General features: G+C 39.8%; 1 protein-coding gene across 2 annotated transcripts in view; it reads right to left on the minus strand.

Annotated features, from left to right (window-relative positions):
- The window catches only part of LOC306960796 (uncharacterized protein), a 130,176-nt gene extending 113,162 nt beyond the window's left edge, over positions 1-17,014 (minus strand). The window contains exons 1-2 of one of the 2 annotated variants that reach the window (XM_079553352.1): positions 16,981-17,014; positions 1,902-2,118 (exon numbers count right to left, since the gene is read on the minus strand). In XM_079553352.1, the coding sequence (XP_079409478.1) occupies positions 1,902-2,118; positions 16,981-16,995 (232 nt within the window). In that variant the 5' untranslated portion in view covers positions 16,996-17,014. Of the gene's footprint in view, positions 1-1,901; positions 2,242-16,980 lie in introns of those variants that run through there. The other variant, XM_079553351.1, reaches the window with a different exon arrangement.
- Between the last annotated feature and the right edge of the window lie 657 nt (positions 17,015-17,671).

Genomic DNA, 17,671 nt, shown 5'->3' on the forward strand with positions numbered 1-17,671 from the left:
ACCGTCTCAGCTCTATAGCAGGAAGCTAACGTTAGCGTGACCGTCTCCCACAGCTCTATAGCAGTAAGCTAACGTTAGCATGACCGTCACAGCTCTATAGCAGTAAGCTAACGTTAGCGTGACCGTCACAGCTCTATAGCAGTAAGCTAACGTTAGCGTGACCGTCTCCCTCTATAGCAGGAAGCTAACGTTAGCATGACCGTCACAGCTCTATAGCAGTAAGCTAACGTTAGCGTGACCGTCTCCCTCTATAGCAGGAAGCTAACGTTAGCATGACCGTCACAGCTCTATAGCAGTAAGCTAACGTTAGCATGACCGTCACAGCTTTATAGCAGTAAGCTAACGTTAGCATGACCGTCACAGCTCTATAGCAGTAAGCTAACGTTAGCGCTTTAGCTGAAATGCTGATGTGGGACTTTGGGAGAATGTAACGAGTCGCCCCATAGTGCGGCTGCAGCGCCACCGCCAGCATAAGCCGTGTCCGGATACCTCCGCACGATGGCACATGCGTTACGGGGCTCCTGGTGGCAGATTGCAATAGATCCACTCTCGCCGCAGTTTTATGAATTTAATAATGATCACTGTCTGAGGCATTTCCCCAAATCTGCAAAGCGAAAGCTCACTGGAAGGACGACAACAGTTTTCCTGATATAGACGGTTTATCTTTGTTTCTGACGCTATAAATAGTCCATGTAAAACCCTCGAAACGATCAACAACACATCGTTATAGTTCCTTTACTTTGATGTGAAAAGGCTTTGTCTGTATTTTTTTATGTAACAAGCACTGAACATATTAACACACATTTAAAAAAAATACCGCGATAATACCGAAAACCGTGATAATTTTGGTCACAATAACCGTGAGGTAAAATGTTCATACCGTGACAGCCCTGGCCAAGAGCCTCAAACAAACATTCACTTTAAGTTTACTCCATCAACACGTCCTTAAGCGATGCCAGCGTTATGTGATTAAAAAATATATATATAATTCTCATACACCATTCACAGCCAAGCGATTAATCGATTACCAAATAATCGCTAGTTGCAGCCCTATTTAAAATAAAACGTTTTCGTCAAAAAAAATCTGTAAAAATGTAAATTTCTCCTTGTTTTTTTGAAATTCTAAACTCAATAAATCAGGTTAGGAATTATAAAAGTTATAATAATAATATTATAATTATTAAAAAAGTCCGTCTGGCGTCTGCGGGAGCGACTTATGGAGACACTGATGCATCAATATGAGAAAATGCATTTTGAGAAAATAGAAATTATAATATTTCGTATGTGTTTTCGTAGGTGTTTTTAAAATGTTGTGTCCTGGTGTTGTTGTAAAGTGCTATATAAATAAACTTTGATTGATTGATTGATCGCATAAATCTCTGCAGAAACATTGAATGAGTGAAATAACATGGTGTGATTTTATTCTGTTTCCATGTGAAAGTTTATTTGTTGAGACCAAAAACCTGAGCGTTTTGCCTGTATTGTCATTTTATTTCTCCCTTTTTTCTCCCCTACATAAAGTCATGTGCTAATTCATAGTTTAGCGTCTTCAATGAGAATCACACAATGTAAATAGTGTTGAAAATAAAGAAAAGCCGATACATAAGAAGTGTTTCCAAACTTCTGACACGTACAGTGTGTTATTAAATGCCCTGTGGAAATCCTGCGTTCAGCACAAACAAAAACCTGAACTCAAATGAGCTTTTGGCAAAACATCGGTACTGCAGAAACACTTGTGTGAGCAGAAACTTAAAACAAAACCTTGCAGTAATTAACCAAGTGTCGGCTGCGTTTACGACGACTCGGGGAAAACATCTGGCTGGTTTTTTTTTGAAAGACGACTTGTCAGAGATTCGCTCGACACACGGCGTCGACGCGGTGTTTACAAAGCGCAGACGTACCTTGGCTCGGCCGCTGCCTCGTCGGGGACCCGCCGCTTCCAGGTGGGGGGGGGGGGTTCTGTCCGGCTTGTCCCAGCGGCGAGCCATCACCCTGGGCTTGTCTGGGTCCGGGGCTGCCCTGCTGAGGCTGACACGCTCCCGGCTTAGGTCTAGGTCCTTGCGCTCGGGCAGAAGCAGAAGAAGAAGAAGAAGTGTTGCCCAGTTTGGTGGAGACTTTCTGCAAAAAGAGCTTGTGTTTAGTCATGTTGTCCCATCCGAGCAGCTCCGGGGCCCGCATGGAGACCATAGCGTTGGCCATTTCTCTCGCAAGGGGGAGAAAAAAAAGTGGAATGAGAGGAAAGAAAATGTGTGTGAAGGGGAGAGAGAGAGAGAGAGAGAGAGTTGGAAGACTTAAGGGGAGGAGTGGGAGGAGGGACTTGTAGGGAGTGTGCTGCTGTGGCCACAAGACAAGCATGGGGTATAATAAGTCGTCCAATTTAGCTTCACATTTCTATTGAGGGAAACGTGTTCGACGGCGGAGCGAAAACAGGAAAGTCTGTGAAAAGTCATTCATCGCCGCTGTGATCTTTTAAAGGGTTTAAATCTGGCTGCACGTGGGACTTCCTCTTGCTCGGAAAGTGGTGGAGAAGTGGCGGTTTCCTTTTGGTCAGACGAACAGGAAGCAGAGTCTCAAACTCCCTCCATGTGTCTGTGTTTATAAAGTGTGAGCGAGTGGGGGAGGGGCGCGCAGAGGTGCAGGGGGAGAATGCCTGGGTCAGGGCGGGGGGAAATGTTGAGGGAAACATCAGCAGAGTAGTGATTTCGGTCAGAGAGTCGACGGGTTTGTTGTGAGGCAAAGGGAAAGGCGAGAGGACAAAGTGTACACAAAGTGCCTCATAGTTACAGCAGCACCACAACATTTAACCTCCTACCACCCACCAAAATTATTCTCTCCTCTTTGCCATTGTCGTCACTTTTTATTTCCCTTCTGCGTTTTTGTCACTTATTTATTAATTTTTTGCTGCTCTTTTGTCACTCTTTTGCTGTATTTTTGTCTTTTTATTTTTTCTGGATTTTGGTCTTTTTTTTCTGGATTTTGGTCTTTTTTTCTGGATTTTTGTCTTTTTTTTCTGGATTTTTGTCTTTTTTTTGCTGGATTTTTGTCTTTTTTTGCTGTATTGTTTGTCTTTTTTCTGGATTTTTGTCTTTTTTTTGCTGTATTGTTTGTCTTTTTTCTGGATTTTTGTCTTTTTTTCTGGATTTTATTTTTTTCTGGATTTTTCTCTTTTTTTCTGGATTTTTGTCATTTTTTTCCTGGATTTTTTTTTTTTTTTGCTGGATTTTTGTCATTTTTTGCTGGATTTTTGTCTTTTTTTCTGGATTTTTGTCTTTTTTTTCCTGGATTTTTGTCTTTTTTTGCTGTATTGTTTGTCTTTTTTTCTGGATTTTTGTCTTTTTTTTGCTGGATTTTTGTCTTTTTTTGCTGTATTGTTTGTCTTTTTTTGCTGTATTGTTTGTCTTTTTTTTGCTGTATTGTTTGTCTTTTTTTTGCTGTATTGTTTGTCTTTTTTTTCTGGATTTTTGTCTCTTTTTTTTTGCTGTTCTTTTGTCATTTTTTCCTGTATTGTTTGTTTTTTTCTGTATTGTTTGTCTTTTTTTCTGGATTTTTGTAATTTTTTCTGTATTTTTGTCTTTTTTTTCTGTATTTTTGTCTTTTTTTTCTGTATTTTTGTCTTTTTTTTGCTGGATTTTTGTCTTTTTTTCTGTATTGTTTGTCTTTTTTTTGCTGTATTGTTTGTCTTTTTTTTGCTGTATTGTTTCTTTTTTTCTGGATTTTTGTCTTTTTTTTGCTGGATTTTTGTCTTTTTTTTGCTGTATTGTTTGTCTTTTTTTCTGGATTTTTGTCACTTTTTTGTTGCTCTTTTGTCACTTTTTTGTTGAGTTTTGGTCATTTTTGTCGCTTTTTTTTTTGTCACTTTTTAGCTTTTTTTTGTTGCGTTTACATCCTCATTTTCTTCTCTTTTTTTGCCTCTGTTTTGGAGAATTTGGAGAAAACATGTCCAGGTGGGAGTTCAGAGGTGAATGCCTTTTTAAAACTACTGTAATTGAAAAAAAACTGGGGCCTATTTCGGTAACACTTTATAATAACTACACTTAACTTAGCAGGGCTGGGACAAAATATCGGATCGGACTTGGATCGCAGCACTTTTCGCTTCAATACCAAGTATCGACACTTTATCAAGTATCTGAATACTTTCAATACTTGTGTTTGGAGGCATTTTGATCCTGCACAGTAACAGATACACAGCACTTTGTTACATTTTGTGTTACTGCACTTTTCAATCTTAATACTTCAATTAATATCAAAACACAAAACACATGACTTTTTTCTTTTTACACACAGCCCTATTATTTAGCCTTAATAAATGATGAATTAACACTTAATTAATCATGAACAATTAATTAGTTAAGTGTGACTAACATTTAATAACTACTACAGTTCATGCCTAATAGTTCTTCACACACTTATTCATTGTTACGTTTTAGTCACACTTAACTAACGAAAGGTTCATTAATTAAGTGTTAACTAATCACTTATTAAGGCTAAATAAGTGGAGTTATTATAAAGGGTTAGTAATGATAGAAAACCTTTGAGTAAATAATTGTACAATTAAACAATTAAATTACAGCTGAGTGAGTTTTGGAGCATAATTTCTGAGAGGCTAGATGCAAGTTGGTCATTTTTATACTCACTACTGCCACCTCAGGTCTTATGCGTAACTGCAGTCTCTATATTAAGCTCGTGCATGACGGTAATTCAGACCCGAATTAACACCTTTCTGAGCGACAGTGCAGGATTTTAGAGGCAGTTGTGGTGAACAGGTCTGAGCTCATTCTACACATTAGGACATGGAGGAACATAACTTGTTTTTTACATTTTTAAACTCCGTATAGTCCCTTTAAGGTGCAGATACTCTAAGGCTGTGTCCGAATGTCCACACGAGTCCTTAACCCTTCATTCACTACATAGGCCCGCACTATATAGTTTTTTTTTGTTTTTTTAATCTGAATTTATTTATTTTATTTTACATTTACTTTTATTTTATGAAACAGAGCGACTGTTTTGGCACTTTTACAGGCGTTACTATCATCACAAAAAAGGGAAAAAAAATATCACCCCAGCGTGAGCTCAGAGACGCCGAAAGTCGGTCGGAGCCCGGTGTCCGAAGCACCAGCAGATTGAGTGACTACATCTGCTAAAAGTCACTAAACTCCGGGAATAAAGTATTTCTGCGATAAAGACCAAACTCAGAGACAGTGGAATATTTATGGATAAATACGAGACAGATACTTTATATTTAACATGGATTTTACATGAATGGCTTGGATTATTCGAGCTCGAGCTAAAGGTTAGCAGCTAACGTTAGCATCTTTTCACCGTAGCCGTTTATATTTAGGTCGTTTATTCATGAGAAACACAAACACACGACTGAAACAGCTGATTTACTTCAGTCGTGTTGTTTAGTTCAAAGACCTGTCTCTGTCAAGCTCTTCTCCGACTCTCGCAATGCATTGTGGTCTATATTGACCCGTTTAGTGACCATCGATGCTCACTACTTTTCGAGATGCATTGTGGGAAAGTTCGAGTGCACTACTTTTTTCTCTCTGGACATTCGGACACCCCGACAACATGTGACCACTATATAGTCACTATATAGGGCAGTGGTTCTCAACCTTTTGGAGCCGTGACCCCCATTATAACAGGTAAAGGGGTTCGTGACCCCCAGCCCGGGTCACACCATGAGAAATAGGATTCATTAGCCTACATCATTCTTGAAAAACAAAGAAAAAAAACAAATAGCTGAAATAAAATTCATGAAAAGACAAACAAATAATGGCACTCTGATACAATAAAACATTAGATTTTTTGCTAATGAAAATATGTATATTTTATCTAAATGATCTGGCGACCCCCCAAATTTGTCTCACGACCCCCAGGTTGAGAACCACTGATATAGGGAATAGTGTGGACATTCGGATCCAGCCTTAGACTGATCTTCTCTTCTGCTCCTTTTCATTCACATGAAATGAATAAATACATTAAATGGAATGAAGGCCTTAATTTAAATCAAATGAATTTAATGACTTTTAATGCTTTGTGATACCCCAAAATCATTGTCATTATGTTTTCTGCATCATCATGTTATCGTTATTTCAAGCCACATATAAAAAGAAACGACAATGTGCTTTTTGTCTTACTTTATGAGCAACTTTCTCACTCAACTTCAAACTAGAGCTTTTTCAGGCGGAAATAAAACAATGGCTCTCTGTGACTTCGACAAAGACTGCGATTTAAGTGTTTTTTCCTTTTAAATATCAAGTCATTTACTTTCCGCATCCTCCACGCTCCCCTCCTCTTGCTCCTCTTCACCGTGCAGCTCAATTAAAATAAGTCAAACAAACAAAAGGAGTAAAGTGAAGCGACTGAGAGAGTTTTCACCTAAAGACTTCAGGTTTTTTGGGGGCTGTTGCCACTGGAGACGAATTAAAGATTACTCAAAGATGCGCTAGCGACTCGAAACATAACCCCAGGCCTGTTTTTGATGAGAGAACAGCTTTGTAACACGCTCAAAAGTCCAAGAATGCGCAGACAAACCTATTGATACGCCTACAAGTCAAGTGTTTTAGGTCTTTCTTTCGCTCACGTGCAGGAACTTCCTCCTCCTCCTCCGCCAGAATGGCCACGCGGCTTGGCCTGGTTTAGCCGACGTGCCAGTGCTTCGTGTCAGCGCTTGATTGAGAGTGTATTGGTGTTTCGCAGTAATCCCTCGGCTCAAGCCTTGGGTAAAAGTCAAGAAGTTGTCGGTAATCTTTAAGAAACACGAGGCAGCGGGTTCGTCTGTACGTGGGGCTTGATCATTATCCAGAATCCCAAATATGCTACTTTCGGAGAGGGATTATAATAATACCTTTTGAGGTGGCGAAAAACGCGACCTGGATTATTATTCCCCGTCATAACCCAGTACCAGTGAACCCAAACCAAACCTAACAGTGAAAATTCGAGACTAAAATGAGCAGATGAGAAGCTTGACCCACATGATCTCACTCGCTCACTGCAGTTACATGAACCAGGAGAAAGTCCGGTATCCCACATAATTTGACTACGACAGAAATACTACTTCTACTGCACGACTGCCGTTGTCCAGGAAAGCAGTACTGGTCCAACGAGGATGACAGGAGCTAATTTTAGTGACTGGATTAGAGAATGTGTGTCCGTGAGACAGATAGAAGATAAGAAGATTAGATGAAGTAAGATGGTGCCGTTACATTTTTTCAATACCGGTACTTTAACAATACTTTACGATACAGATGCCTGAACGATACATATATTAAAATATTTGTCATCTAGAGCCAGAAAACAGGACAATTATGGTAATTTCTTACATAAAAAAAAAACATATATTTATTTAAAAAAGAATTATTTCCTTTAAAGGGGCTGGAAGCAAGTTGGCCATTTTATACTCACTACTGCCACCTCAGGCCACATGTGTAACTGCACCTTCTATATTAAGCTCGTGCATGACGGCAATTCGGGCCGAAGTGACACATTTCTGAGTGACCGTACAGGATTTTAGAGGCAGTTGTGGTGAACAGGTCTGAGCTCATTCTACACATTAGGACATGGCTGGAACATGTAGGGGGAGGAAAATACTTAATTTTAACATTTTTAAACTCCTTATAGTCCCTTTAAAGTGACTATACAGAGTTTTAAAATGTTAAAATTAAGCCTCTAAAATCCTGCACTGTCACTCAAAAAGGTGTTAATTCAGGTCTGACGCTGCAGTTACACGTATGACCTGAGGTGGCAGTAGTGAGTATAAAATGGCCAACTTGCATCGAGCTCCTTTAATGCTGTCCCTGGACCAAACAGCATCAAAACTTGTCTCTAAATATACAAAATATTGTTGGTACCTGCTTTTGGTTGCTCCCAAAGGGAATCGGGTAAGACTAGACAAGACTGGTTCGGCCGGTTTTCTCAAAAAAGCGATTTGAATCTTTAGCGTGGATTTTTACGATCATAAATATATTGATGAACCTGCTCGAGGCATAGGTTCATTTTTCCATGTAATGTTTGTTGATTACATTATACTCTTATTATAAAGTTCATTGTCAGTGAATCCTTTTGTAATATAAATCTCTATCCTGATCAAGAACAATGTATGATGGATTTCAACCTCCAAACATAAAGTGTTTTCTGGTAAAACTAATTATTTTGTTTACATGAATGTTTTTGTTTTTTTTCATCCAGGACAGACCTGCTAGAGGCGCAGCATTTCGCACATATCTTTCCATGGGCTGTTTTTCCTGGTGCGTTTCTAAATAAGTTTGTTTAGACACGCCTCGGCTGTAGAGAAGCCTCGAGGCGACTTTGACAGAAAATCGCTCGGGCAGGTTTGAAACTCGTGGTATGTGTTTTCGAAAGATCCATTTAAAAAAAAGTGACAGAACGACCGCTCCTTCACACGGCAAGACACGCACAACGTCTGAGCGCACACGGCCCTCAAGTCAAAGCATTTACGTCTTATTTACACAAGGGCCCAGGAACTCATTTAGGAGTCGATCTTGGTGATTGAAAAGCCTCATCAAATCAAGACCTAGTCTAGGATCAAGAGACAAATCCCAGGAGCTTTAAGTCATTCTACTTTGCAAAAAAATAATAGCTAGGTTACTTTAAATGACTAAAATTTTGAATATTAACCTAAATTTGACTTTTTCTGAATAGGGAAGATTTGCCCTTTATTGTCAAAGGGGTAAGAAATTACAATTGTAGCCTATGGCGAGTCTGTAACAAATACAGTTATTTATTTAAAGGGACTATACGTTGTTTAAAAATGTTAAAACTAAGTATTTCCCTCCCCCTTCATGGTCCAGCCATGTCCTAATGTGTAGAATGAGCTCAGACCTGTTCACCACAACTGCCTCTAAAATCCTGCACTGTCACTTAGAAAGGTGTTACTTCGGGTCTGAAGTGCCGTCATGCACGAGCTTAATATAGAAGCTGCAGTTACATGCATGACCTGAGGTGGCAGTAGTGAGTAAAAAATGACCAACTTGCATTTAGTCTTTTTAAGGACAGTACTTAAATGCAGTTTCTATTTCTATTAACACATTTTTTTTGTCCTCCTTTAGTAAGTTTTAAACTCGTTTTCTTTGTAGAAGGTTCATACTGTCTTCTTAGATTAAGGCTATTATAGTTTTGTTTCTTATAGTAAGACAGAAGGTTTAGTTTACCTGCTTGACTAGTCCTTCCTGATCTCGATGGCTTCTCTGATCCAGCGGTGAAAGTAACAAGTATCACCGCTGGATCAGAGAAGCCATCGAGATCAGGAAACGTGCAACAACATCTATGAACCGGGACGAGGGAGCGTACACCTTATCACACACTTGGGAGGCCGTCCTGGAGAAGGCGCCAGTCAGTAGGGGGCGTAAGCTCTCACTACTGACTGGAAAATCCATGTAAGCTGCCTACGACACGACACCTCCACCACCAGGTGTCGCTTCTGAGGAAGATCACAGGAAGTGATCGAAACTAGTCAAGCAGGTAAACTAAACCTTCTGTCTTACTATAAGAAACAAAACTATAAAAGTTTTAAACTCGACTTTTGTGGGGAAAAAACGGTGCATCTAATTATAAAGGATTTGCATCAGATTCATGAGCGGGTTGTTTTCTAGCATTTCTGTGACACTGACCCTGAAGATTTTGTCTTTTAAGACGTGGGAATTGTAAATTCATGAGCTGTACTCGTCTCCACTGTGCGATGGTTCAAAGAGACAATCGTAGATTCGACCAAAGTTTATCGTAGCAGTTTCAGTTTTCAGAAAACGTGCGTTTAGCCGAGACAAGTGCTTTATGTTAGGTTTATTTTCAAGTGCGGGGAAAGTCCTGTAAAATGCTCGTCTTTGGTCATACGACAGTTTTATTCTAAATCCTTTCCTTGTCTCACTGTACAACCTAAGACCTGTGATTTTCCGCTACAACCTAAGGTTTTCTCCCCAACGAGTGATCGTTCTTTGCAGACAGCCAAAATCGCGCAGTGTACACCCAGCTTAAGGCCTTTAAACTGCCTCTAAAATGACTAAAGTCACTCAAAAAGGTGTTAATTCTGCTCCAAAGTGCCGTCATGCACGAGTTTAACATAGAACCTGCAGTTACACATATGACCTGAGGTGGCAGTAGTGAGTATAAATTGACCAACTTGTATCTAGCCCCTTTAAGTAGAGTTTTTGAGGGTCTGTACTTTACTTCAGTAGCATTTTTCTACAGAAAAGGCTTGTTTTGTTCATTTTGAAATCCTATTAATGCCCCCTCCAGAACAGTAGGTGGCGCTGAGTGCAGACGTACTGACAAATGCCACTGATTCACAACAAGGTAGAAGTTTTGTCCCCGTCGTGTCGCCGTACGGAGCGGGAATTCAGCCTCAACTCTTGTGTTTTTGTAGCTGTAAAGTTACTCTAAACATACTTCAGTACTTGAGTTGTATTGAAGTTATATTTGAGCAGTGAAATCTGTACTTTTACTCAACAAAACCTTTGTAAAAGTCAAGTGATGTATCAATGATTTACTTCTTTTTTAATTGGTCTTTATCCATGGCCTGTTTTTGCACTGCAGACAAAAGAACATCGTGTGACAGCTCAACAATAGCTGCGCAGTCGGAAAAAGCTGCAGTTCCAGTTTTAAATGATATTTCACGTAACTGTATCGCTCTGTACTTTTTAACGAGTTACTATAATAGCGCCCGGTTCGATCACATACCGCCCTGTCATGTGCTTTCCCTTTGACAGACGGGACGCTGGGTATTATTTATCCCCTTAGATCAAGTGTAATTGTGACTCACGGCGCAGGCATGAGTTTCTGAAAAGGACTCTTAATGATAATCCTAAATTGGATGAAATGCCTAAGTGTTTTCTTTGTTGTCAGTCAAACTCCGTGAGAAAAAACAAATGTTGTTTTAGTCCTTTGTGCACATGTAGTTCGAAATTCCTTCCAAATGTACATTCGTCACAGGCTTATGTGTGTTTGCATGTAAAGACTATTCAAGATCCTAAACTAGCATTAACGTCTTTAGAAATAACATGACGCAAGACTAAAGGAGAGAGGCCTGGTTAAAACAGACATTTCATGCATATTTGTGGCTTACAACCTGCTTTGAGGCACTTTGGTTTGATTTTTCAGTTTTAAAAGTAATGTGTGTGCGTGGAAACACTCTTAAAGGGATATTTCAGGATGTTTTACATGGGGCCTCATTTCCTAGTTATCCAGAGTGTTGCTGATTCCTGGAGATATTTTTTTGTAATTCATGCAGTTCTTATATTTGAAGAGTGACACAGTGCTAGGCTAATGCAAGGCTAGTGCATGTCTATGGTATCAGCTAGCCTGCATTAAAAACAGTCTGACCCGCTCCACAGAGCACCTGAGGCAAATCACTTATAACACCAGACTAACCATATAAATATATATATAATCTCATATAAACAGGAGACTAGTCTCCTGTTTATGAATTAATAAACATCGGAGATTAGTCTGGATGCTAGGCTACCAAAACATGCACAATAGATTAATGCTCCAGCCAGGTGATTCTAACCATTGGCCTGGGTTGCTCCACTGGCATCGATGCAGAAGTCAGAATGTTTAGCAATAAAGACTTATTTTTAAACCACCGTCATTCAACCTGACCTGGCCTGTGCAGCAACACCTTCACACAACAACATCCTCACCACCTGTAGGACCGGGGGCGGACTGGCCACATGTCCATCCTGGAAGAGCACAGAAGGACCACCAGTCCCGCCTCAACCGAGCTTTACCCAAATCTAAAAGCTAAAAAGAAAAGCATCAAAATAGCGACAAAAAGAGGATGAAAAGTCAACAAAAACATGAGAAAAACACGGACAAAAAATGATAGAAAAAAGAATGAAAAAAAAAACATGACAAAAATGTGGCGACGTGACGAAAACTTTCCGTCACTTTTGTAGGTCTTAACTTTCAAATGAGGCGTTTCATTGCTGATCTCCAGTCGAGAAGCTTTTAGATTTGCCCAGTATAAAAAAACATGAATCTAAAAGGAATTCCGTGGAGTATGGTGCGCCACAAGGTTCAATTTTGGGACCATTATTATTTATTATTTATATTAATGATTTTGCTTCTGTTTCTACGACCACCTTTCCGTTCTTTTTGCTGATGAAACCAATCAAAAAAATAATAATAAAAAGCCGAACTGGGGAAAATACACTCGTTATTGTTTAGGCGGGGGGTAAGAGGTTAAAATATGTATTTGTGGAAGTCACAATTGCGCTAATTTGGGCCAGGCTGGTCAGAGTCCAGGGCTGTTTTTCAGTCCCAGTCCGCCCCTGTGTAGGACCGGTGGCTCTTTGTGCCGCTCCTCAGCCCACACTGAGCCACAATAGCCACAGCTGATGCGTTACACCGGCGTCCAACACAAAGGGACGTTGGGAACACGGGGTAAACTTTGCACACTTTTAGCCGTATCCGTTTCTCCGTCATTGTTGTGGATTGGGAGCAGCATGACATCATACGTGAGCATCTACAGTGACCTCATGTTCAGCCCTGGGGCGAGGGAGGCGAGTAAACATCTAGCACGCACTCTCCTTGTCCCGCGTTATGCAATGCACACGCTGCTTCCCCCGCCCGAAACAGATCTGGCCGGATCTATTGTTTGGCTCGTTGCTTTTTTTTAATCATTGCAGAAGGGTCGCGATTGTGTCGTCAAAACCGCTAACATTTCTGGGATTCCAGGAACATTCCACTCATACAAGACTCCTGCTGACTCTTAAATGCACCTGCACATCTGCAAATCCAGTAGGGATGTCACAGTAACCGGTGTAGCGGTAAACCCCGGTAAAAATTTTGACGGTGAAAATGACCGTCTTGTTTTGTGTTTTTATTATTATCTCGGTGAATAACCACACCCGCGGTGTCGGCACGGTGAGCCTCACCAGCCACCGTCTCATCTGCTGCAGTTTCCGCGCGTGCGCACTTTGTTGTTTGCAACACAAACAAAACTTTCTCGAAGCTGGAATCATGTCCGACACGACAGCGCAGGATCAGCCTCAGAGTTCAGTTTGAGGAGCGTGCAGGAAAAAGTGTCTCTAAAGCAGCAATACTTCGAACCTGTGACTCTCCTGTGTGACCGTCTCCCACAGCTCTATAGCAGGAAGCTAACGTTAGCGTTTTAGCTGAAATGCTGATGTGGGACTTTGGGTTGAAGGAGAAAATAACGAGTCGCCCCATAGTGCGGCTGCAGCGCCACCGCCAGTACATAAACATGTCCGGATACCTCCGCACGATGGCACAATGCGTTACGGGGCTCCCGGTGGCAGATTACAATAGATCCACTCTCGCCGCAGTTTTATGAATTTAATAATGATGGTATTTTCCCAAATCTGCAAAGCGAAAGCTCACTGGAAGGACAACAACAATTTTCCTGATATAGACGTTTTTTCTTCGTTTCTGACGCTATAAATAGTCCATGTAATACCCTCGAAACGATCAACAACACATCATTATAGTTACTTTGATGTGAAAAGGCTTTGTCTGTATTTTTTTTAATGTATCAAGCACTGTTAAACTTTTTTGAAACGATTTCAGTTTGTGCAGGACTATCAATGCTTTCTGAACTTATTAACACACATTTAAAAAAAATACCGCGATAATACCGAAAACCGTGATAATTTTGGTTACAATAACCATGAGGTAAAATTTTCATACCGTGACAGCCCTAAAATCCAGTCACGCTGTTTTTTTTTTTTTTTAGTTTAGTTTTATTTCGAACAATTTAAAAACAATGATAATACAAGTAATGGATACCAATACAGCAATTGTTCAAGAAGGAGTGGGTTGAAGTGTGACCTTATTTAGTCCCGCCCCCTTTTCTACTTGATATTTTTACAGGAGCAAAAGAAGCTCATATCGTTCTTCTTTTACAACAACCTGCACGACTCAATATTTACAACAATTGTTTTACAAACTATGAATGTCTTTCCACAACATACACATCACGGCCATAGAAATCCAGCGACAATAATGTTACTGATTGTTTAAATTGTTGTTTAAATTATAATTAATATCCAGCTCTATAGTTTGTGAAGACCATGTTTTTATACATAGATTTAAATTGGCAAAACTGTGGGACATTTCTTGAGTGACACATTCAAGCTATTCCATAGTTTTACGCCGCAAACAGCGAGGCAGAAACTCCTCCTAGTGGATCGGACAACCGGAGTTTTGAAATTCATGTGACCCCTTAATCTATATCCTTCCTCCTGTTGTCGAAAGAAATCCTGAATACTGGCTGGTAGTGGATCATTTTTAGCTTTAAACATTATTATTGCGGTGAAATGATTGATTAGATCCTTCAGTTTAAGTAGATTTGACTTTAGGAAAAGAGGGTGAATTGCTCTTTTCTGGAGAAGGACGAGTGAGTTTGTAGTACTGCTGTAGCCACTCCCCCAGACCTCAATACAATATATTAGATGTGGTAGGACAAGCGTACAGTAGAGAGTACGAAGTGATTTATAATCCAGTATATGTCTGGCTTTATTGATTGACTGCGGAATTCTTCCGGAATTCTTCTGCAGATTTCCAGTTTTTTTATACGAGAGTTTGAAATTTTTGCATTGGTGTGTATGGGGGAATCCAGCCAATGGGGAGACTCCAGGACTTTCAGCCATTTGTGCAGCTTCTGCCAATCAAGCACTGAGGCCATTTCAACAGTTTGACCAGTTTATGGAATATAAAAGTTTATGCAACATTAACAATTTATGCAAATTAACCACTATATGCATTTTAAACCGTTTATGCAACTTAAGAGTTTATGCCATTTAGGATTTATGAATTTTAAAGAGTTTATGCAATTTACATAATTTATGCAAATTAACCCATTCATGCATTTTACCACTTTATGCAGTTTATACAGTTTATGCAACATGACATTTTATGCATTTGACCAGTTTATGCAAATTAAGCAATTTATGCAATTTGAACAGTTTATGCAATTTCTGCATTCGCTTCCCGCAATTCCACAGTCAATCGCAATGGCGCAGCCATTGCATTTCTAGTTATTATTGATATGCTTTTAGCTTCCAGCTTAATTTGCAGTCAATTAAAATCTTTTTCTATCTCTACCTCCTTGATTTGAACTTTTACTTCATTAATTTTCCTGTTCCCAAACAACATATTTTTAGTTCTGTTCTTCAGATTGTTGTTGTGTTTTTATCATATTTTATTTTGAATCTACTTAATGCATGCCCTCATAGCTTTAAAGTATTTATAGTTTATTATTTACCTCAATTAAGGTTTAGGTTTTATGTTTTCATGCTGCACAATTCCTTGGCAATAAAACTAGGGAGGCACCGACACCACTTTTTCTAAAACCGATACGAGTACTTTGATTTAAGTACTTGCTGATACCGAATACCGATACAAGGCATTTTCTTCAACAGACTTTTTAGACTGACTTTTTCACAGCAGATTGGTTTGTAATTAGTTAATTTACTCATTTACATTTCCTTGAGTAAAGTAGGCGACACTTTTAAGAAAAGTTAGATCAGAATTGAACAGATGCCATTTTATTTTTATTGCACTGTCCATCATAGACAGAACGGCTCAGGTCCAAAAGCTCCTCAATGCTTGTGCTTTATTCATTTATGTATTTTTATTTAACAATAGTATTGATATGCTACTTATTACTGCAGATAAATGGATTGTTTTCACCTTCACTTCAGCTCGTGTGGATTTTCTGTTTACAGCAACTTAGCGAGTAGCTACAGAATTTTGATTGTTTTGCTGCAGCTCATTTTCGTTCAATATGGACATGCTGTATCTCTTTATTATGGATTTTCTGAGGACTTTTTAGTCGTCGGGTTAGTTTTTCAGGTGAAGAAGCCCCTGGGCATAAAACAGCGTAAGAATCGCCAGAACTGTTAGCGGCTAGTTAGCAACATTAGCAACATTAGCCTGTATCTTGTAAACACTGCAGACTCCACGCTGCAGCACTAACAACATGTAGCTCTGGTTAAATCCAGCACAGACTCTGATTTAGGGAGTGTCGTCTGTAATAAAGTCAGCTCTATGTGGAATATTGTGGTATCGGGACCTCATGCATGAGTACGAGTATGAGTACAAGCATGTGGTATCGGTGCATCCCTGAATAAAACCTATTCTGATTCTGATAATTAGCCAAAGGAGAAATACTGGAGTTTTTAACATAAAAGCATTTGGACACAACATCGATTCGACAAGACAAATGTAATGATATTCTGCTTTTTGCAGGTATTTGACAATCAAACCCATCTTTATCACAATTTTGCACTTTGTTGGTTAGAAAATACCAAGCTCTCCACAATGGGAGACAGGGCCTTTAAGGCAGTCGCCCCTAGACTCTGGAATGCCCTGCCAGAGTCCCTGAGGGCTCCCCAGAGTGTCGAGGCCTTTAAAAAAGGCCTGAAAACGCATTTATTTAAAAAGGCCTATTCGGACTAATGTGTTTGTTTGCTGCTTTGTTTTACTCTGTGAATGTTCTTTTTATTTTTATCTGATTTTATTCTTCTGTTGTAGCACTTTGAGGTTTTGTTGAAATGTAAAGTGCAATATAAATACAATTTATTATTATAAATTTATTATTAAAATCCAACATTGATCTAAAACAGCTGAAACTAAATATCTTGTAGTTTCACTTCCTGGTCAGAAGGCAGCTACAATAAGCCCCTCCCACTCCCCTCTTGCTCCCCTTCACCTCGCAGCTGTTTCAATAAAGTGAAAACATTTTTTTTGACAGAGCTGCCTGTGTAGCTGTGGTGAAGCTGTGACGAGGGTTTTTACTTTGCAATGAAAGGATTAAGATGGAAGAGATGGAGAGGTGAGAAAAGCACATTTCTATGAACGCAGTGCTGGAAGAGCCATTGGAGAAGATTTAAAGATTACTCAAAGATGAAACAACAACAACATGGTGAAAACATTTTGAACTCAGCATTTTACTGGAGGATAAAAGGATTCTACAAGATTCATCCTAACATACAAACTCACCTTGTCCTTCGCCATGATTTCTTCATCTTTGTTGTCTTTCCTGGGAGCGCCTGTGTTGGAAGCCTCCTCAGACCCCATGGAGCTGACGGACGTGGACCGGGTTCTCTGGGTCAGGCCTGGGTTCGGTACCGGCCTGGACCTGCCCTTTAGGGGCCTCAGAATGGCCACCTTCATCGGGCTGAGCGGTGGTCTCTGGATTTTAGCGGCAGCGTTGACACCGGCGTGGATCGGAGCGACAGGACGCCTGGAGTGAACCGGAGAGGGTTTGTTCTGTGGAAAACGAGATGCATTTATTAAGCGCTTTGAACCATCATTTTATATGGAGTTTGTTCACTGAACTTATGCAGGTGAAATATTCGAGCAATGTCATTGTTTTAAATTTCATACCAGGTGGATTCCAATGTAATGCTTTTTAATGAGATTTAAAGGTGCATTATGCAACTTTTTGTGTGATCCAGCTCTTACTCATCGTTATCCTGGAGGCCGCCTGTCTGCGCTGTAGGTACAGTCCATTGTTTCAAACGTTTTCCTGTCCATAAATCTCCACCACTTCACTCTCTTTAGAAAACTTAATGCATCCAAAGAAACACACATTTCCTCCTGCCTTTTGGCGCTGTATTGATAATAAGCGCTCCGTCGAGAAGCTGAAAAATCATGTGGCTAATTACCATATGTAATTTATGTTTACATA

The sequence above is a fragment of the Gobius niger genome, assembly GCF_951799975.1.
Source record: "Gobius niger genome assembly, chromosome: 3".
Classification (NCBI taxonomy): Eukaryota; Metazoa; Chordata; class Actinopteri; order Gobiiformes; family Gobiidae; genus Gobius; species Gobius niger.